Source organism: Suncus etruscus, chromosome 4 (assembly GCF_024139225.1).
Source record: "Suncus etruscus isolate mSunEtr1 chromosome 4, mSunEtr1.pri.cur, whole genome shotgun sequence".
Taxonomy (NCBI): Eukaryota; Metazoa; Chordata; class Mammalia; order Eulipotyphla; family Soricidae; genus Suncus; species Suncus etruscus.
The window spans coordinates 51562835-51584418 of NC_064851.1; the positions used below are offsets into that span (position 1 = coordinate 51562835).

A 21584-nucleotide genomic window follows, 5' to 3' on the forward strand; every position below is an offset into this window, starting at 1 on the left:
TGCCCATCCATGTAAGGAAAATTTCATGACTTCATTTTTCCTAAGAGCTGTAAAGTATTCCATTGTGTATATGTCTCTTTTTAAATAGTTTTCTTTGTGCCAGACTTTCAAATCAAAAGAAAAAATTTCACCATTAAATACCTCAGGATTTTATTTTACTGTAAACAAAATAAGGTTCTTTTTTCCACTTCAAAAACTGGATTTGAGAGCTCTTATTTTACCCCAAACTCTGTAAGAAGTTGTGTAAAATGTGTACTTCTTGTTTTACCTTCTAAATGATGGAAGACGCCGAATGTTTTCACATTGATTATCTGATAAAAGATTTACTCTTCTTTTGGCCTCTGGAAGATTGCAGCACAGGACACTGAGGGGCTGAGAATAGAAATGCTCTAATAGAGAAAGCTGAAATAAATGTGAAGATTAAACATGTTATATATATAGATATGTAAATGACAGATAAGATAGATTTATACACAAATATATGTATATATTTTGTTTTTGTTTTGTGGCCATACCCAGCAATGCTCAGGGGTCACTTTTGGCTCTGCATTTAGGAATCACTTTGGTATAGGCTTGGAGAACCATATGGGATGCCAGGAATCAAACTCGGATCGGCTAAGTGCAAGGCAAAAACCTTACCCACTCTACTATTTCTCTAGCCCTGCTTCTTTTCTTTGCTTATCTTTCTTTCTCTTTCTTTTCTTCTTCTTCTTCTTTTTTTTTTTTTTTTTGCCTTACCACCGCCTTCCACTCCCCACAACCCCAATCCCCAACCCGGCAGTTCTATCATTAAAATATTTTTGTTTGGGGCCGGAGAAATAGCACAGCGGCATTTGCCTTGCAAGCAGCCGATCCAGGACCTAAGGTGGTTGGTTCAAATCTCGACATCCCATATGGTCCCCGTGTCTGCCAGGAGCTATTTCTGAGCAGATAGCCAAGAGTAACCCATGAGCACCACCGGGTGTGGCCCAAAAACCAAAAAAAAAATTTTTTTTGTTTGCCAGGGCCAGAGAGATAGCATGGAGGTAGTACATTTGCCCTGCATGCAGAAAGATGGTAGTTAGAATCCCGGCATCCCATATAGTCCCCTGAGCCTGCCAGGAGGGATTTCTGAGTGTAGAGCCAGGAGTAACCCCTCAGCGCTGACCGATGTGACCAACCCCCCCTCCCCCCAAATTGCTTTCTTGAGTCCTAGTTGCCTGTTCCCCAGGCTTATTCCTGTCTCCATACTCACTTCCAAAGATCACTTCTAAAGGGATTCAGGGGATAATATGTGGTACCAGAGATCACAAAGCACTTACCCTCAGTATCTCAATCAATCTTTCACACTAAATATATATTTATATATTTTTATATATTTTAACTATATTATATATTATATATAAATACACATATTTATATATTATATATATATTTTTTTGGTTTTTTGGGTCACACCCGGCAGTGCTCAGGGGATACTCCTGGCTGTCTGCTCAGAAATAGCTCCTGGCAGGCACGGGGGACCATATGGGATACCGGGATTCGAACCAACCACCTTTGGTCCAGAATCGGCTGCTTGCAAGGCAAACACTGCTGTGCTATCTCTCCGGGCCCTATATTTTAACTTTTAACTGCTTTCCTCCAACAAATCTCAACACTAAGGGTCCTGATATTCACTCTGTACTGCTCTGACAGATATTCATATTAAAAAAAGATCATCAGAGGGCCAAAGAGATAAGCATGGAGGTGGGGCATTTGCATTGCATGCAGAAGGACAATGGTTCGAATACCGGCATCCCATATGGTCCCCCGAGCCTGCCAGGTGCAATTTCTGAGCGTAAAGCCAGGAGTAACTAACCCCTGAGCGTTGCCGGGTGTGACTCAAAAACTAAAAACAAAAAATGGGGCCAGAGAGATAGCATGGAGGTAAGGTGTTTGCCTTTCATGCAGAAGGTCATCAGTTCGAATCCCGGTCCTATATGGTCCCCCGCGCCTGCCAGGAGCAATTTCTGAGCATGGAGCCAGGAGTAACCCCTGAGCACTGCTGGTTGTGACCCAAAAATCACAAAAAAACAAAAAACAAAAAAAACCCACCAGGCAGAACACTAAAACATAAGGCCCAGTGATGACGTCCCATCTCTTCCCTGAGCACCACAGTGGGCAGCCTCTTTAGTAGAAAATATATGTATCACTGCAGTAGAAAGAGGTGTTTTTAAAATTTTGATATTCTAAGTAATGTGTTCTCTAATTATACTGCAAATTAACAATATAAATAGTGTATCTAAACCAGTGTTTCCCAAAGTGAATAACAATTTGGAGGGAGTCACTGGAACAATAAAGGGGGCAGTAGTAGTCTTAGATGCAATTGGGAGCTCTGTCTTTTCCTTTGAAAAAAGGGTCAGAGAGATGGCATGGAGGTAAGGTGTTTGCCTTGCATGCAGGACAATGGTTCGAATCCCGGCATCCCATATGGTCCCCCGAGCCTGCCAGGAGCGATTTCTGAGCACATAGCCAGGAGTAACCCCTGAGTGCTGCTGGGTTTGACCCAAAAATCAAAAAAAAAAAAAAAAAAAAAGATAAAATAAAAAAAGTAGATTTATAGGAGGTTGTTGGGTCTTCTCTATTTTCCTGAAAAGGGAGTGTTGTTAGGTCAACTAATTTTTAGAACCTTTGATATGAAATAACTTAAATTTACTTAATTATACAAGTGCCATATACAATATTTTACCACATGAAATAATCTGAAATAATACAAATTATTTAGAATCAGCTTGTGAAATTTCAAATCCATCAGTCTCTTACCTGAAGTCCTTTTATAAAGTTTTGAATTGAAAAATCATGATACAAAAAAATGTTGGTCAGAATCTGTAATACTTTTTCACTTAGTTTAAAGGGAAACTGAGTTGTAAGAAGTAACTGAAAGAGATGAAAGTAGGGTGGGATAAGGATAAGGATTCCAACGTTTTACTTTTCAAAATAGTAAGTATAAGACAATGAATAATACAGTAACACATTAATTACGAAAGCTATAGTAGTTACTTGTTCTTTAAAGTTAAGCATCAACCAATTTCTAAAGTTAATTTCTGCAATAACAAAAAATAGGCTACTATGCTACAGCTTCAGAATCAAAGATGTCCGTCATTCTCCATCTAATATTTAATGCTATATAATCCTTTATCTTCCATCACAAGAGATCTAAAGAAGTTAGATTTGGGGGAGGGGTGGACAGATCAGGAAGGAATGGGGGAGACTAGCCCCACAGATGGTACTGGGTGGGATCTCTAAACCTGGGTATGTCATATGCAAAACAAACACCTTAACCTTCTCTACTATCCTGTTATCTCTTTAGCCCCAGAAGCTACAGCTTTTAACAATTTTCGTTATTTCATGAGTTTTCTTTATTCATAATGACATATATGATTAAACAACACATTTTGTACTGCATACTGAGAAAAATTAACAGATATCTACTTTAAAATATATAAATTAGTGGAATTTGGAGCTGGAGAACAATTCAATGTGCTAGAGCAAATGCTTTGCCTGCAGAAAGCCTGGGTTCAATCTCTGTATTTCCCCAGACACTTTAGGAGTGATTCTAAAATACTGAGCTGGGATTACCTAATATGCAACACTAGATGTGGGTGGCCAAGAAAAACAAAACAAAACAAAGTTGAATGTGTTATTCAGCTAATTTCCAAAGGCCTAGAATAAAGATTTTGCAATAAACAGTAGAAAAAGGTAAACAGAGTTTGGCCAGGATATATAATACTGCATATGGAAATACTTTTTCTTAAAATGTCAGTAGGGTCCAGAGCAGTAGTAAAATAATAGGGTACTTGGGGCCGGCGAGGTGGCGCTAGAGGTAAGGTATCTGCCTTGCAAGCGCTAGCCAAGGAAGGCTAGCCAAGGAAGGACCGCAGTTTGATTCCCCAGCGTCCCATATGGTCCCCCCAAGCCAGGGGCAATTTCTGAGCGGTAAACCAGGGGCAATTTCTGAGCGCTTATCCAGGAGTAACCCCTGAGCATCAAATGGGTGTGGCCCAAAAAACCAAAACCAAAAAACAAACAAACAAACAAACAAAAAACAATAGGGTACTTGGCTTGCATGCGGCCAACTAGGTTCAATCCCTAGCATTCCATGTGGTCCCTGGAGCCCACAAGAAGTGATTTCTAGCATAGAGCAAGAATAACTCCTGAGCACTAATGGGTATTGCGTAAAAAAACAAAAGAAAAATTAATGTGTTTCCTGACACCAGAAAAAGACTTTGAGGGTTTAATAATAATTGTATCTAGAGCCTGTAGTTGTTCCCATAACAGTATGCTTCAAGTGGAGAGAAACTCTGTATCTCTTGGGCCAAAGAAATTTCCTTTCTAATTTCCCCTCAATACTTACTGTGCCTATGGAAAAAATAATAAAAAGCACAAAACCTCACAACAGCTTCCCTTCCTTTTTTTTTCTTTTTTGGTGCTGTTCAGTAGTTATTTATAGTGGTATTGTGTATTTTGTCGTTGCTTCTTCATTTTTTTTTCCTTCTTTTAAATTGACATTGATAGCTCCTAAATGGATTCCTCCCAGCTTTTTCCCCCCTAACAGAACCACAGAACTTGAATCATCTCTGTCTCATAAATTTAGGGGGAAAAAGAAAAGAAAGTGATGGTACCAGGAGCAGACAGTCACATGAACATTGACTGGAAATAGATAATGATCAAGCCCGGACACCAAACCCAAAGTCAACGAAAACAATCAAGATCTACAACAAGTTATATACGAAGGGGACTGGTTACACTAGCAGTCAAGGGGGCAAAGAGGAGAGGTATGGAATGCATGCTAGGAATAGGGAGGTCAAAACTGGTGATGGGGAATGCCCTAATTCACTGTCACTACATACCTTAAATAAAACTGTGAAGGACTTATAATTCACATGGGTCTCAATAAAAATTATTAAACAAAAGTTAATAAATGTCAGATACCCTTTATTAAAAAAATAAAGGTAGGGGCCAGAGAGATAGCATGGAGGTAGGACATTTGTCTTGAATGCAGAAAAAAGGTGATCCGAATCCCAGAATCCCATATGGTCCCCCAAGCCTGCCAGGAGCAATTTCTGTGTGTAGAGCCAGGAGTAACCCCTGAGTGCTGCCGGGCGTGATCCAAAAACCAAAATAAAATAAAATAAAAATTAAAAAGTAAAGGTAAAAAATTATCAAAAAACATGAAAGGTAATTATTAATTTTACCTAACACACACAAAAAAGTTAAAGAACTCAAAAGAGTTAAATCTAACAACTTGTGAAGGGTCAGTACTAAAGAATTACATATCATGGTTAGTGTGATAATATAGTAGGTAGGACATTTGTCTTTCATAGATTCCTATGACCCTTCAAATCATTTTAGATATAATGGAAGATTCCAAATTATTGATACCAAGAAGTCAAATTCTATAAAAACTTATTAAAACTTATTTTTAATTAAGTAATAATAGGTACAGATGTGGACATTTTTCCATAAAGTTTCTTCTCGAAGAGCAAACACTGTATTCCTATAGAAACATTAAGTTAAAATGTTAAAGTATGTAATAGAGTAAGTTCAAAGAATCATGGAGAAATACAGAAATTTATCATCATAATTTATCAACTTATTTTGTTTTGGAGGCCACACACATTCAAGGGTTAATTCTGCTTCCGTATTCAGTCATCACTTCTGGAAGTGCTTTGGGGAACCATAAATAATATCAGGAAACACACCAGTTATCCATGTTCAAGGCAAGCGTCCTACTTTGCTGTACTCCACCCCATAATGATATGTTTCTACAATTTATTCTAGATATATCTCATCACTTCACAGGTGAATCTTTTTTCTTTTTACCTTATTAAGTACTGTTGTCAGGTGCTCCTTGCAAGATAAAGACTGGAATAATTCTATACACAACAGAGATGACACTGCATGTGGAAGCAACCGATGGATGATAGCAGGAGATGTGGCTATTCCAAAAATGAGTACTAGTGGAAATTCATGTAGATGTTGACTAGTTTACAAAGATACAAAAGTGAAATTTCTTTAGAAAATAAATTTCAATATATATTTTAAGATTAAACATTTCTTTTAATGCTTCCTTTATAAGGCAGTGCTAATATCTTTTTTGGGGGGATGGGGCACTCCTGGCAGCATTCAGGGTTACTCCTGGCAGGCTCAGGGAACCATATGGGATGCCAGGGATCAAGCCTGGTTCCATCCTGGGTCGGCCATTTGCAAGATAAATGCCTTATTGCTGTGCTATCACCCTGGCCCCAATAATATATTTTAAATACTAAAAATTTCTAGTTCATGTACTTTTTTGTCATGTGTGTCAGTATGTACATAGGTAGACACAAATATTCATCATGAAAAGTTATTTTTCACACATTCTAGTTCAAAATCAATCTATTAAGAGATCCTCTCACTTTATAAATAAGAACACAAAGAGCTCATTCTAATGTAATAGGTCTTCAAGTTCTAGATGTTGGAACACTGTTTAATTTACCATCGCATCCAAAGTTTAAGTTCTACCTATAGTCTACCTCATAGTTAAGTCATTCAGCCCATGCTGGATATAAGAGTTCAATGAGGTAAAGTTCACTTATTCATGGTAACTTACTTTATTTACCCGATTCCTTTGGAGGTGGCAGGGAACTTATAGGGGAGCACATGCCTGGCTGTACACAGGACTCATTCCTGGTGATTCTCAAGAGAACATACAGACTGCTGGGGAATAAACCCAGGTCAGCCACATATAAGGTAAGCATCTTCCCCACTGTACTCTCTCTCTGGACTTATGTACAAGTCTAACAGACATACAATACTAACCAAAAGCAGCTAAGAATTTTTTATACATATCTAAGATAAAAGAGTACAGTATATGCCTTGCTGGAACGCTGGGTTCAAGCTTCCAGAAAACGGTACAAAGAACAGCTCCAGAGCACTGGCAAATTTGACATTCACCAACTTCCCATCCCCTCTCACCCCAAAACAATCATCTCCTTTCCTCACATTCTTTTTTTTTTTTTTTTTTTTTTTTTTTGTGGTTTTTGGGTCACACCCGGCAGTGCTCAGGGGTTTTTCCTGGCTCCATGCTCAGAAATTGCTCCTGGCAGGCACAGGGGACCATATGGGGCGCCGGGATTCGAACCGATGACCTCCTGCATGAAAGGCAAACGCCTTACCTCCATGCTATCTCTCCGGCCCCCTTTTTTTTTTTTTTTTGTGGTTTTTTGGTCACACCCGGCAGTGCTCAGGGGCCACTCCTGGCTCCATGCTCAGAAATTGCTCCCGGCAGGCACGGGGGACCATATGGGACGCCGGGATTCGAACCGATGACCTTCTGCATGAAAGGCAAACGCCTTATCTCCATGCTATCTCTCCGGCCCCCTTTCCTCACATTCTTAAATCAAACTTTATTGAAGAGGGCATACTCTTACAGCATTGCCAAAGTGAACATAGCTCTCAGAGTAAAAAAGAACTATGTTTAAGAGGATCTTAAAGGTCAAAATCATAAGTATCAAGGCTGATAATTCTGTTCACTTCTTCCTAATAACTACAGCTTTTAAGTATGTTAGCCAAAAATAATTCTAACATCATAGAAATAAAGCACATGGACTCTACCACAGTACTAAATTCTTCCTATTAGGGAGGAGAGTGTCACACTCAGCAGTACCTACAACTTACTTTTGTTTCTTCACTCAGGAAATCATTCCTGGTGGGGCTCAAGGAGATATATGTGATATATATGGATATGAATGGACCTGGCTTACCTACAAAGCAAGTGACTTACTTGCTGTCCTATCTATCACTCTGGCCACATTTTTCTTCCTGATTAAATGGTTAACATAGCCACAAGTCTAAACACCAGAGTACAATTTATCTGTCACTATTATACAACTGTGTGCATTTATCCAAATGTTAAGCTGTTAGTAGTAGATATGTTAAAAGAGAGTCTTAGGATCTAGAAATTTTAGTGTCAGTAAAGAACAACAAAATACTATAAACATGCATAATATTTTATAATGCAATACACATTTAGACAAATGTATCCATAACAATTTAGCAAGTTAACAATTAAGAGACCAAAAAAAGGGCTGATGAGATAGTACAGAGGGGAGGGCTTGCCTCATCAACCAAGTTCGATCCCCAGCATCCCATATGGTCCCCTGTGCACTGCCAGGAGCATTAGCTGAGTGCAGAACCAGGAGTAATTCCTAAGCATCACCTGGTGTGGCCCAAAACCCCCCAAAAGTTAAAAATATTTAATCCTGAAAAAAGAAAGTACTATGGAAAATGCTTGTCATCATCATTCTATGCATTAAATGGTATCAAATAAGATTTGAGAAAAAATCACAATTTGGAATTGATTCAGTTACAGGTAAATAAAAGACAGGCAATCCTCATAAAATAAAAGTCATTTTATAGGGGCCGGAGAGATAGCACTGCAGTAGGGCATTTGCCTTGCATGAGGCTGACCCAGGACGGACCCAGGTTCAATTCCCAGCATCTCATATGGTCTCCTGAGCCTGCAAGGAGCAATTTCTGTGTGCAGAGCCAGGAATAAATCCCTGAGCACCACCACATGTGGCTCAAAAGCCAAAATAAATAAATAAATAAATAAATAAATAAGTCATTTTAGAGGCTGGAGAGATAGCACAGCAGTAGAGCATTTGCCTTGTATGCAGCCAATTCAGGACTAACAGTGGTTTGAATCTGGTATCCCATAAGGTCCCCTGTGCATGCCAGGAGAGATTTCTGAGCGCAAAGCCAGTAGTGAGTATGAACAACAACAACAACAACAAAAAACCAAAAATTAAAAAAAAAAGTCATTTTATACTACTTTATTATGCTCTAACATTTGGTTGATTTCTGGTCTTTGAATTTGTTTTGTTTTCTTGGGTCAAAGAAACAAAAATATGATAGGTCTCCAAACATTTAATTACAAGTAACTAAAAATCATAAAAAAATTAAAAATTAGGTTTCATAATAAAAAGGGAATTGTGCACAAAAGCTATTTGATAGCACCACATACCTGCTGATAATTATGAAGTCTTGGAGTACTTTTGTGGCAAAACTTTCCATGTCCTTTAAGATAAGCACAACTGGAGGAGAATGCCATTGGCTAGACAAAGTTCTTTTTTTCCTTGGTATTTTTAGTTCTGACTTATTTTACATCATTGTGAAGAAAGAAAGAGTTAAAAGTAAGACTTATCAAACAGAACAAATGCTATTCTGCTGTACGCTATGTGTCCTTTCAGATTTCACAGTAAGTGAAAATAAATTTGGGCTTTTTTAATAGATTGTCATAGTCAATCTTAACATTTTATTTGTTTACTAAGTATACTTTATTTAAAGCATTTTAGAATTCTAAACATAAAACTTAAAATTTTATATATATGGGGGCGGAGCAATAGCACAATGGTAGGACATTTGCCTTGCACAAGGATGATCCAGGATGAACCCGAGGTCCCCAGAATCCAATATGGTCCCCCAAGCATGCCAGGAGTGACTTCTGAGCACAGAGCCAGAAAAACAAGCAAACAAATCTATATATGACTATTTCTCATCAGACTAGCTGGGAATGAACTCTAGCAGAATTCAACATAGTGAAGAACATTAACACATAACTTATTAGAATTATAGCCAATGTCAAAGATAGTAGTAGAACCAATAACTAATACAGTTTTTTGTACTAAATGATATCAGCCATAAGAAAAATATTCTTGTAAGACAGTATTTTCCAAAAACAAAACAATCTTATAAGAACTTAGACACTTACTAGAAATTACGTTATACAGTAACAAAATACTAGTAGGCATCAGAAAAATTAAATTAATAGTGCTGGGGTCAGAGAGATAGCACAGTGGTAGAGCATTTGCCTTGCCTGTTGCTAACCTAGGAGTTTCAATTCACTAGCATCCCATATGGTACCCCAAGACTGTCAGGTGCAATTTTTGAGCGCAGAGCCAGGAAGTAACCCCTGAGCGCTTCCAGGTGTGGCCCAAAAACCAATAAATAAATAATGTTACTTAGGATTCTAAAAAGAACAAACTGTATTGTGTTTAATATGATTACAAATCTCTAATACTTACATTTTTGTGACAAAATCATTTTTAGTTTATAATTACCTGTGTCATGTTCATATACCAACTAGAAAGAGAATGCATTGAACAATGTGTCTTTTTCTGGGTGACCTGAATATTTTCTCCCTCTCTGGATTCTACATCTGTACCGTAGTTCATCAATTGGGAAATCATCTTTTGAAAAATATGCTTTACATCTGCAGAAAATAAAAGATAAGATAATCTCTCCTTAAAACAAATACAAAATTTTTCAAATTTCTTTTCCAGTATATCATACTGGAACATCTGGATAGAACATCTTTTGACTTAACATCAACATAACATAATCTTTAACATATTAACTATTAATGTTCATTAGTACATTTTCCTTAATATTTAAACATGTATTAGCTCATACTATAAAATGCCACAGTTGTGTATATCACCTATAACCTTTGTTTGTTTTGGGACTACATTTAGGGGCTGTGCCAATGGACTCACTCCTGGCTTGGTGCTCAAAGATTACTCCTGGCAGTGATCAATGTGCAGCAGGGGTCTCAAACTCAATTTACCTGGGGGTCGCAGGAGGCAAAGTCGGGGTGAGGCAGGGCCGCATAAGGGATTTCACAAAAAAATAAAAGTCCTCAAACATCATTATTAACAGTTTTAATTATTTCTTCTGAACATGAATAGAACATTGAGTGAAGATCATGAACAGTTCTTCTGAACATGGCATCTTTTGCCTATTCCTTGCTGCCAGAGACTTGACAGTGCTTCTTCTCACAAATCTGAACCATTTTTGGCTTTAGAGAGGAGGCAGTTGAGACCCTCAGTATGGCTTGAAGATGACCATCATTAAGTATAGACCTGTACTTTGACTTATTGAAGTCAAATATGTGCTCCCAAAAAGGCACATGGTGCGTTTGAACATTCAAGAAAGCTCAGGAAAGCTGGGGGGGGGGGGGCAATTCTCTCAAAAATTGTCCATGCATGTCTGCTTTTTCACTAATCTCCCTGAACTTGGCTTTGAGATCAGATTTGCATGACAGGTCTATAAGCTCCATTTGAAGCACAGGAGGGGCATCTTGCACACCAAAGGAAAAGGGGTCCACAAAAATTTGGAAAGTGGCTCTGTCTTTTTTTTTTTTTTTTTTTTTTTTGGTTTTTGGGCCACACCCATTTGACGCTCAGGGGTTACTCCTGGCTATGTGCTCAGAAATCGCCCCTGGCTTGGGGGGACCATATGGGACGCCGGGGGATCGAACCGCGGTCCTTCCTTGGCTAGCGCTTGCAAGGCAGACACCTTACCTCCAGCGCCACCTACCCGGCCCGGCTCTGTCTTTTTGAAGTCTGCAAATCTGTGATTAAATTCCTTCTCTAGCTTAAAAATAGCATCAGCATATTTCTAACCACTGAATGGTATGCCTGCATCCACAAGTTCCTTGCATGCTGGGAAATGGCAAAGGCTTGTCTGAGAGAGCTGGGATTTCCATAACACAAGTTTTGTGGAGAATGCTCTCACGTTGCCATAGGCAGCACTGATAAGCTGCCCAGGGCCTTGTAACATCTTGTTTAGTACATTCAGCTTATGTGTGATGTCAACAAGAAAAGCTAAGTCCATGAGCCATTTGTGATCACTCAACTCAGAAACAGCATTCCTATCCTTCTCCATGAAGGCTTTCACTTCTTCTCTCAACTCAAAAAATCTTTTCAGGACATTTCCCTTGCTGAGCCAATGTACCTCGGTGAAATAGAGCACATCTCCATATTCTGACTCCATTTCCTCTAAAAAAGCATGGAACCTCCTGTGCTTTAATCCCCTCGATCTGATTTGGTTGATGCATTTCACAACAACAGATATCACATTGTCACACGGCAGGCATTTACTGCAAAAGGCCTGCTGATGGATAATGCAGTGAAGAGCAATGGCCTTCTCTACACCCCCCTCTTCAAGTTTTTTTTTGAATAAGTGCCACCAGTCCTCCCTGTCATAGATGGCGCTCCATCGGTTATTATCCCAACAAACCTCTTCCATGGCAAACCTGCATTCTCAATGGCATCACACAGATGCTGAAATATCTCATTAGCAGTGGTCTGGCCATGGAATTATTGTGAGCAGCTCCTCTGTCAATTCAAAATTGCAATCAACACCACAGACATAAATTGTGAGCTGTGTAGTGTCTGTTATATCTGTGCCTTCGTCAAGAGCAACCGAGTATGCATCAAAACATTTGGCTTTCTCACACAGTTGATGAAAAATGTCACTTGACATGTCAGAAATGAGCTCTGCCACAGTGTTGTGTTGGCAGAAAGGCAAATTTTGCTAAACTGACCTTTCTTTTCCGGACAGATAATACTTGCAGCCTGTAACATGCATTTTTTAACAAACTCTCCTTCTGTGAATGGTTTCCCTGCCTTAGCAATCATCTCATTAACCATGTAACTAGATTTGATTCGACTGATGCAACATTCTCTTTGGTTCCTTTCTTGAAGAAATCTTGTTGCCTCATTAGACATGCTTTAAGACTGGCAACCCACTTGGCTCTCTCATTTCCTCGATGTTTTGCACATTCCTCAGCACGTTTAGTTGAATAATGGCGTTTCAAGTTGTATTCCTTGTGCACTGCAACTTTCTCTGAGCAAATAAGACATGTGGGGATGCCCCTGTGCTCAACAAAGAAATATTGTGTCTCCCACTTTTCCTGAAATTGTCTGTGCTCGTCATCAATCTTTCTCTTCACTGTAGGCTTTGATGAAGTCATGATGAAGGTATGACAAAATCCTATTCTGTAATAAACTTCTCTCCCTTCTCTCCGAGGCCTCCGATAATGCAAGGGACAGCGGGCAGGAGCAGCGGAAATGATGTCTGCGCTAGGCGCAGAATATTTGCGATTATTCACTTACCAATATTCGCAATAAAAAATCGCATTAGTGAGAAAAAAATCGCAAAAAATCGCATTAAACATTTGCATACCCCGAACGGAACTGCTTGGGGTATGCAAATGTTTAATGCAATTTTTTCTTACTAATATGATTTTTATTGCGATTATTCGGTAAGTGAATAATTGCGAATACTGCAATATTTGAAGGCCAGCCGCAGGCCACAAAATGTTGTATGGAGGACCGCGAGTTTGAGACCCCTGATGTACAGTATGCAGTTTAAGGACCAAAAAAAGGTCAGCTATGTATAAGACAAATGCCTTTTCTTCAAGTCAAGTACTGTTTATAACTAAAGTGTTACCTTTCCAGTATGTAAGGAGAAAAGTTCTGGGGTTAGAACGTTAGCTCAGTGTGCAGGATGTATACCTTGCATGTGGCTGACCCAGATTCGATACCCAGCATCCGCTTTGGTCTCCAGAACCTGCTCAGAGGTAGGAGTAACCACTGAGTGACACCAGGTGCGACCCAATAAACAAAAACAAAACAGGGGCCGGAGTGGTGGCACAAGTGGTAGAGCATTTGCCTTGCACGAGCTAACCTAGAATGGACCATGGTTTGATTCCCAGATGTCCGATATGGTCCCCAAGCCAGGAGCAATTTCTGAGTGGATAGCCAGAAGTAACCCCTTAGCATCAACAGGTGTGGCCCAAAAACCAAACCAAGCCAAACAAAACAAAACTTCACAGTAATACTAAGAATATTATGCATTTCATGGGCTGGAGAGATAACATGAAGGTAAGGTGTTTGCCTTTCATGCAGAAGGTCATCAGTTCGAATCCGGCTTCCCATATGGTCCCCTGTGCCTGCCAGGAGCAATTTCTGAGCATGGAGCCAGGAGTTTCCCCTGAGCACTGCTGGGTGTGACTCAAAAAAAACCACAAAAAAAAAAAGAATAGGGCTTTGATTTAATTACAGTTTGTGAATAAAAAGTAATGTAAATTTACAATGTCTATCAACCAATCTAAACATATTTTATTCTACTAGTGTTCTCATACAGTAAGTAATTTTGCCAATGAACTATTTTCACCATAGTGGCCTTTCAAAGTAAGACAATAAGATAATCTGAAAGTATAAATATGTGACCTATATAGTGTATTCTCTCATGGATTAAATAAGAGCTGTTCATATTTCCTGCCCTATCCCTTCTTACTTACTAAAATTCCATCAAATAAAGAAACATCCCATGTAATATATCTTGATTATTACTGACAGTGAAATAATATGACAGGCTGAAATAACAAAGATGGCACAATACTATGAAATCAAAATAACTTACTAAAGAACCCTGTTGATCCTTAAACTACAGAGCCAGGGTTTTCCCGCAAGTAAAGAGCTAAAGAAAGTAGATGGAAGGGAAAGGGAAGGAATTGGTGGAGGAGAGATTTCAAACACCTCAGTAAAGTTATTATGACCTTTATACTTTACCTGGACAATCTTTAGCTTGCAATGAGACTACAAATGGTGTCACATTATTCTGAAGGGCTTCTGTAAGATTTTTGAATGTTAAATCGTGATCTGTTACATTCACCCCTAAAGAATAAAACAACAGCATTACACCATCATTTTTCTTACAATTTAACACCAACAAAAAGTAAATAATGAAGTGAATTACTAAGCAAAAAAAAATTTTTTTAAATAACAGAAGCCAAGGTATTTTGCTGCATAAATGAAGAGTTTCTATTAAATTCAAGGCGAAGTTTGTACTTAATTTCCATGAGAAGTATTTGCCTCAATTTCTCTAATAAAAAATTACTAGAGGGGGGCTGGAGATATCATAGAGGTAGGCCATTTGCCTTGCATGCAGAAGGATGGTGATTTAAATCCCGCCATCCCATATGGTCCCCCAAGCCTGCCAGGAGTGATTTCTGAGTGTAGAGTAACCTGAGCACTGCCGGGTATGACCCAAAAACAAAAACAAAACAAAACAAAAAAATTACTAGAGGCATTACATAGTACAGTGGGCTAAGATTTGTATGGTAGTATCAGAGAGATCAGAGAGATATCATATATCATAGGATAATATAGTGGCCTCTATAGTGGATAAACTTTAAGTCTTGGGCATCACTGGGTGTGGGCCCCAAACAAAACAAAAAATTTACTAAGGATAGAGTCAGCTTTTATATTGTTTCATTTTTGGTTCACACCCAGCGGTACTCAGGGGTTAATCCTGGCTCTGCACTCAGAAATTACTCCTGGTAGGCTTGGGGAACCATATGGGATGCAGGGGATAGAATATGGGTTGCCATGTATAAGGCAAACCACCCTACCTGCTATGCCATTGGTCTAGTCCAACCAAGAGTAATCTCTGAGTACCACTAGGTATGTCCCAAAAACTAAACCAAATCAAACCAAATAAATGGATATAAGGGGCTAGAACAATAGTACAGAAGGTAGGCTTTTGCCTTGCACATGTGGCCAACCTGGGTTCAATCCCTGACATCCCATATGGTTCCCAGAACACCGCTAGGAGTAATTCCTGAGTGCAGAGCCACAAGTGGCCCCAAAATAAAACCAAAAACAAGCAAACAAACAAAAAAAATGAGATGTGAAAGCAGTATAGAAATAATTTACACAACCCCTCAAAGAGTAATTAATAATTATTAAAAAAACACAAAAAAACCAAGCATGGGGCTGGAAAGATAACACAGCAGCAGGGCGTTTGCTTTGAAAGTGGCAGACCCAGGACGAAAGGTGGTTCAAATTTCGGCATCCCATATGGTCCCCCGTACCTGCCAGGAGCAATTTCTGAGCAGAGAGTCAGGAGTAACACCTAAGTGCTGCCGGGTATGGCCCAAAAACAAACAAACAAAAGAAATAAACCAAGCTTGATAAACTAGGCAAACAAAAATAATGACAGATAATTATTACAAAAATATAATTTTTTAAATATAAAAATTACATCATTTAATATCTTGGTAGGTTGTTTATGTTTTTTTGTTTTTGGGCCATACCCGGTGGTGCTCAGGGGTTACTCCTAGCTGTCTGCTCAGAAATAGCTCCTGGCAGGCCCGGAGAGATAGCACAGCGGGTGTTTGCCTTGCAAGCAGCAGATCCAGGACCAAAGGTGGTTGATTCGAATCCCGGTGTCCCATATGGTCCCCCGTGCCTGCCAGGAGCTATTTCTGAGCAGACAGCCAGGAGTAACCCCTGAGCACCACCGGATGTGACCCCCCCCCCCAAAAAAAAAGAAAGAAATAGCTCCTCGCAGGCACGGGGACCATATGGGACACCGGGATTAGAATCAACCACCTTAGGTCCATGATCGGCTGCTTGCAAGGCAAACACCGCTGTGCTATCCCTCCGGGCCCGGTAGGTTGTTTTAAGGCCACACTCAGAAGTGTTAAGGACTGTTATTTCCTCCTTATAAAATAAATATTTTCATGACTAAGAAAAAAGTAGAAATAAAAACATTTCCCTTTTTATTTTTCTGACAAAAAGTTGAGGGAGGCGCAAACCCTAGATCAAATTCTTTTAATTTATTGATGTCTGATCAGTAAAAGTTTGAGAGTATGCAAAGTCAACTACAGTTGGCTTAATTCTATAAATGAAAGAGGAAAAACAGTTTGTTAAAAGTTTATTCCATACTATTTTCAAAACAAAATAACCAAACAGACACCTACCTAGAACAATAGCAGCCGTTGGAATTTCGCTGGCTTTTATTTGATACCCCCACTCTCTTGAACTTTTGTTGAAATAAGAATGGGACTTGTGCAAAAATTCAATTAGACTGTCAAAGAGATTTTTATTTAATTGCTCTTGTAGTTGCTATAAAAAAAACATAAGATTATGGATTATTATTTGTAGTACCTGAATCTTTCCAAATTCAGGGAAAAATATTATGATGAGCTCTATTTTATTTCCACGACAGAAAAATAAAATGGATGCAATAAAAAATGTTCCTTAAATCTCCAGTGATCAGTGTTTCCTCCCCTTTATTAAAGAGCTCTATTTATTCATTCAACACCTACTATCTTACAAATGAAAGATAATGACTAAAAACCTGAAGAAATTCAGCAAGAACTCTAACAATCATATTATGTAATGTGCTATGATAATAAAGGAACAAAGAGTAGGATCACCAAATTTTAAACTGTGGAATATATTTGAGCCAAAGTATAAGAACAGAAGATGGAGATGGCAGTAGGTTAAAAAAAACTTTTAGACAGAATGAAAATGAAGGAGGCAAGGAAGAAAGTGTCAAAAAACTGGTAAAATATAAACAGCTAAGCATATAAATTATGAAAAGTGAGGGAATGTGACTAGACAAAAAAGCAAGGTGCTAGACCAAAGGGTCTCTATTTGGCCTATTACCGCATTGCAGAAAAAAAAAAAAATCAGGGCCACATGTAACTGTTCTCAGACCTACCCCTGGCTCCATACTTGGGGATTACACCTGGCAGTGCTAGGGGGAGCATTCTGCAGTGCTTAACTAGAAACCAGGCCATCTATGTGCAAGGTATCCATTGTATGTACTATCTCTCTAGCCCTCAAATCTAACTTTTTTTTTTGTTTTTGGGCCACACCCTGTGGTGCTCAGGGGTTACTCCTGGCTATGCGCTCAGAAGTCGCTCCTGGCTTGGGGGACCATATGGGATGCCGGGGGATCGAACCGCGGTCCTTCCAAGGCTAGCGCAGGTAAGGCAGGCACCTTACCTCCAGCGCCACCACCCGGCCCCTTTTTTTATTTTTTTTAAAGAAAACAAACAGAAATGTTCCCTTATTGCATAAGAAGCTTCTAGCATCCTCCAAGGCAGTGATGGCTAACCTTTTTGAGCCTGAGTGCCCAAACTGCCGCACAAAAACAAAGAATTTCCTCAAAGTGCAGCACGTCAATTAAACCTTAATAACAAGATTTTAGTATCTAAAAATTCTTTATAAATTTTATAAATTAGGGGCCGGAGAGATAGCATGGAGGTAGGGCGCTTGCCTTTCTTGCAGGACAGTGGTTCCAATCCCAGCATCCCATATGGTCCCCTGTGCCTGCCAGGAGCGATTTCTGATCATGGAGGCAGGAGTAACCCATGAGCGCCACCAGTTGACCTCCCCCCAAAAAAATTTTTATAAATTAATTGCGGACCTTCTCGCGTGCCAGCTGCAAGGCTTCTCGTGCCATAGGTTTGCCATCACTGCTCTAAGGAGTCAATAGTCACTCTGGTAAAAGCTGAACTAGATTAAAAAAAAAGAATACCCCCTGTTGCAAGTCAGCTCTTGATGGGGTTGACTGATGAAGGGATGGAGGATGAGGTCTTTCCCCTCCAGCTTGGAGCACTCGTCTGCCACCCTGTTCAGCCGGCAGTTCTGGGGTGAAGCGGTGGGTAAAAGGCTAGCAGGCAGCCAGGCTTGTGAAAATATTAGCTTTATTCGGAGGACAAGACTGAAGCCAAAAGCCTCAGCATCAGTTCCAGCCAAAAAGCCCCTCGCCTTCCACAGACCCTTGCTTTTATCCCCCAGAATCAGGTACCACCCAATGATGGGAGCAGAATGCCAGGTCACACCCCAGGGTAGGGCACAATAACCGATCAGGGTAGGGTCAGTAACATAATAATCCCATTGAAATGTTTACATACGCAACAACCCCCCCCCCAATTCCATGATAATAATAAGTGTGGGTATTTTTTTGTTTGTTTGTTTTTGTTTTTGGGTCACACTTGGCAGCATTCAGGGGTTACTCCTGGCTCCACACTAAGAAATTGCTCCCGGCACACTCGAGGGACCATATGGGATGCCGGGATTTGAACCACAGACCTTCTGCATGAAAGGCAAACGCCTTACCTCCATGCTATCTCTCCGGCCCATGAGTGTGGGTTTTAATCTGTGAGAACCACTGGTGAATCTGAGACAATTAAATCAGGGTTTAAGAAGGGTTAATCTGGTAGCACTGTGAAGGCCTACTTAGAGGAAATCAAAGAGGCTGTACTAGTAGAGGGGCACAGTCTGGATAGAGCTGTATTTGGCTGTTGTTTAGTGGTGTTATAAAAGCTAATGGCTGAGCCAAAGAGTCTGACATCAAAGGAAAGTCAGTTAGAACGATAAATGTGAACTCAAGTTAAAATATGCAGAAGGTTTAAATTACAAACTCAAATACCTTCACTTGGAATACTAGCCACAAAACATAAAACAACAAAAATAGTAGGAAGCAACAATAAACTGCGGAGTATGTCATCCTCACCAAAGTGTTACAAACAAAAGATACAATATTTGTTAGTTGAACAAAATGAGCCAAAATGATTCAAAATTCTGGTTATAAATTTACTAAAGTAGAAATACTTCAGAGTTGGAATTTAAAAAAGTTAACAAAATATACATGACAAAAGTAGCTAAAGTAGCTCTAAAGAGCTTCATTTCTTACTTGAATAACTGAATGGATAATGTAAAGTATTTACCGTCTTAAAAAATGTGAAGTTATGGGGCTGGAGAGATAGCATGGAGGTAAGACTTTTGCCTTTCATGCAGGAGGTCATCAGTTTGAATCCCGGCGTCTCATATGGTCCCCCCGTGCCTGCCAGGAGCAATTTCTGAGCATAGAGCCAGGAATAACCCCTGAGCACTGCTGGGTGTGACCCAAAAACCACAAGAAAAAAAAAAAAAAGGTGAAGTTATACAAGACTTCTTGATTCAGCAACTATCATTAAAAACAATCATTCCAGTATCTGAACGCTCAAGACAGGGAACATAAGGTGTTTTTAGTTTTTATTTTGATTCTTAAGAATATAAGGTTAGAGCTGGAGAGATTGCATGGAGGTAAGGTGTTTGCCTTGCATGCAGGACAGTGGTTCAAATCCCGGCATCCCATGTGTTCCCCCGAGCCTGCCAGGAGTGATTTCTGAGCCTAGAGCCAGGGGTAACCCCTGAGCACTGCTGAGTGTGACCCAAAAACCAAAAACCAAAAAAAAAAAAAAAAAAGAAGGTTATAACTACTTCGTAAATTGTTGGAAAGAAAATAGAAAGCAACAAATGAATATGAGATTTATGATATGATATTAGAGAAATATATTATCTTAAACATTTACCTCAGTTTCAGATTTCATCTGCTGCCACATCAATTGGTATGTTTCAAATCGAAGCTTACTGTCTTCAGACTCATTTTTCCCTTTATTAAAATAGTCCTCTAAAAACAGAGAAACAAATTACTTTCTATTCTTTTTTTGGTTTTGGGGGCCACACCCATTTGATGCTCAGGGGTTATTCCTGGCTAAGCGCTCAGAGATCGACCCTGGCTTGGGGGGACCATATGGGATGCCGGGGGATCGAACCACGGTCCTTTCTTGGCTAGTGCTTGCAAGGTAGACACATTACCTCTAACGCCACCTCACTGGCCCCTTTATTCTATGTAATATTATGGTTGTTGTTCTTCAAAGCCAGACAGTAAGCAATGGAGAAGTATTTTTTTTTTTTTACAAAAACGATAAACCTAGGAAAAAGCTAAATATTCAATAATTTTTTATTAAACTGCCAGTGGTAACTTCTCTGCTCCAGGAGTACAGAGACAATAGTAACCTCTGAGCATCACCAGGTGTGAACTGGAAACCAAACAGACTATCTTCCTTTCCTATTTTACTTTCTTCTGAAACTCTTTTCTGTGGAAAAGATGATAGTCCCAGAACATCTATGCCAAGAATAGGACTGACTTTTCTTTTCAGCAAAGTGAAAGACCTAGCCCTAGTTTAAGCCATCTCCAGGTACAGCTTGATGGCTGCCTCAAGAGGCCCATAAACATGAGCCTTGTTGCTGTATAGGTGATCATAGTAAACGTTACTAGTCCTTACTCAAGTCAAGTATTTCCCAAAGTGGCCAAGGTGAAAGTATTATATTCTAGAGACTACACTCCTCACTCCAAACTTGACTAAGCCACTAATAAAATAACCAACCAACCATGCGCAAATACCCTACCAAGTGTGTGACCCTGAGCATCATGGCAACAACAAAGGGAAGGGCAAGGGGGAAAAATAGTACGCAATTATTTTTTACTTTCCTGAAATGCTGCTAATACTCTACTATAATTTTAATGTCAATGCATTATTTAAGACAGATACTCTCTTCAGGGGCCAGAGAGAGAGCACAGAAGTAGGGTTTTTTGCCTTGCATGCAAACAACCTGGGACGAACCCAGGTTTGATCCAACTGGGATCATTTGGTCCCCCGTGCCGGCCAGAAAGTGATTAACCCCTGAGCACAACTGGGTATGGCCCAAAAACAAAAAAAGAAATTCTCTTCTAAGTTAAGCAGTTCCCCTTCAATTCATATTTGACTCAATGTTTTAAACAAATATTACAATTTTATTTTTTAATAAATTATTACATTCAGGGCCAGTGCATTAGTACAGTTTGCCTTGCAAGTGGCTGACCCAGGTTCAAACCCCAATATACCATATGGTCCCCCGAGCCTGCCAAGAGTAATTTCTGAGTGCAGAGCCAAGAGTAACCCCTGAGTGCTGCTGAGTGTGGCCAAAAAACCAAAACCAAATGAAAACAAATAAAAATAAAATATGCAATCACTCATCTACAGTATACTGAGAAGAGAGAGCATTACCAGTCTTCTCTTACATACTTAAATGATAAGTCAAGGGACAGATGACAAACAAAAGACAGAG

The 21584-nt window shown here is 39.5% G+C and overlaps 1 protein-coding gene across 2 annotated transcripts in view; it reads right to left on the bottom strand.

Annotated features, from left to right (window-relative positions):
* Window positions 1-21584, bottom strand: part of ORC3 (origin recognition complex subunit 3) — a 66244-nt gene that overhangs the window by 39314 nt on the left and 5346 nt on the right. For both annotated transcript variants that reach the window (XM_049772208.1, XM_049772206.1), the window contains exons 3-10: window positions 20006-20103; window positions 16616-16760; window positions 14421-14525; window positions 10122-10273; window positions 9026-9156; window positions 5842-6001; window positions 2782-2895; window positions 269-402 (exon numbers count right to left, since the gene is read on the bottom strand). In XM_049772208.1, coding sequence (XP_049628165.1) covers window positions 269-402; window positions 2782-2895; window positions 5842-6001; window positions 9026-9156; window positions 10122-10273; window positions 14421-14525; window positions 16616-16760; window positions 20006-20103 — 1039 coding nt within the window. The remainder of the gene's footprint in view (window positions 1-268; window positions 403-2781; window positions 2896-5841; window positions 6002-9025; window positions 9157-10121; window positions 10274-14420; window positions 14526-16615; window positions 16761-20005; window positions 20104-21584) is intronic.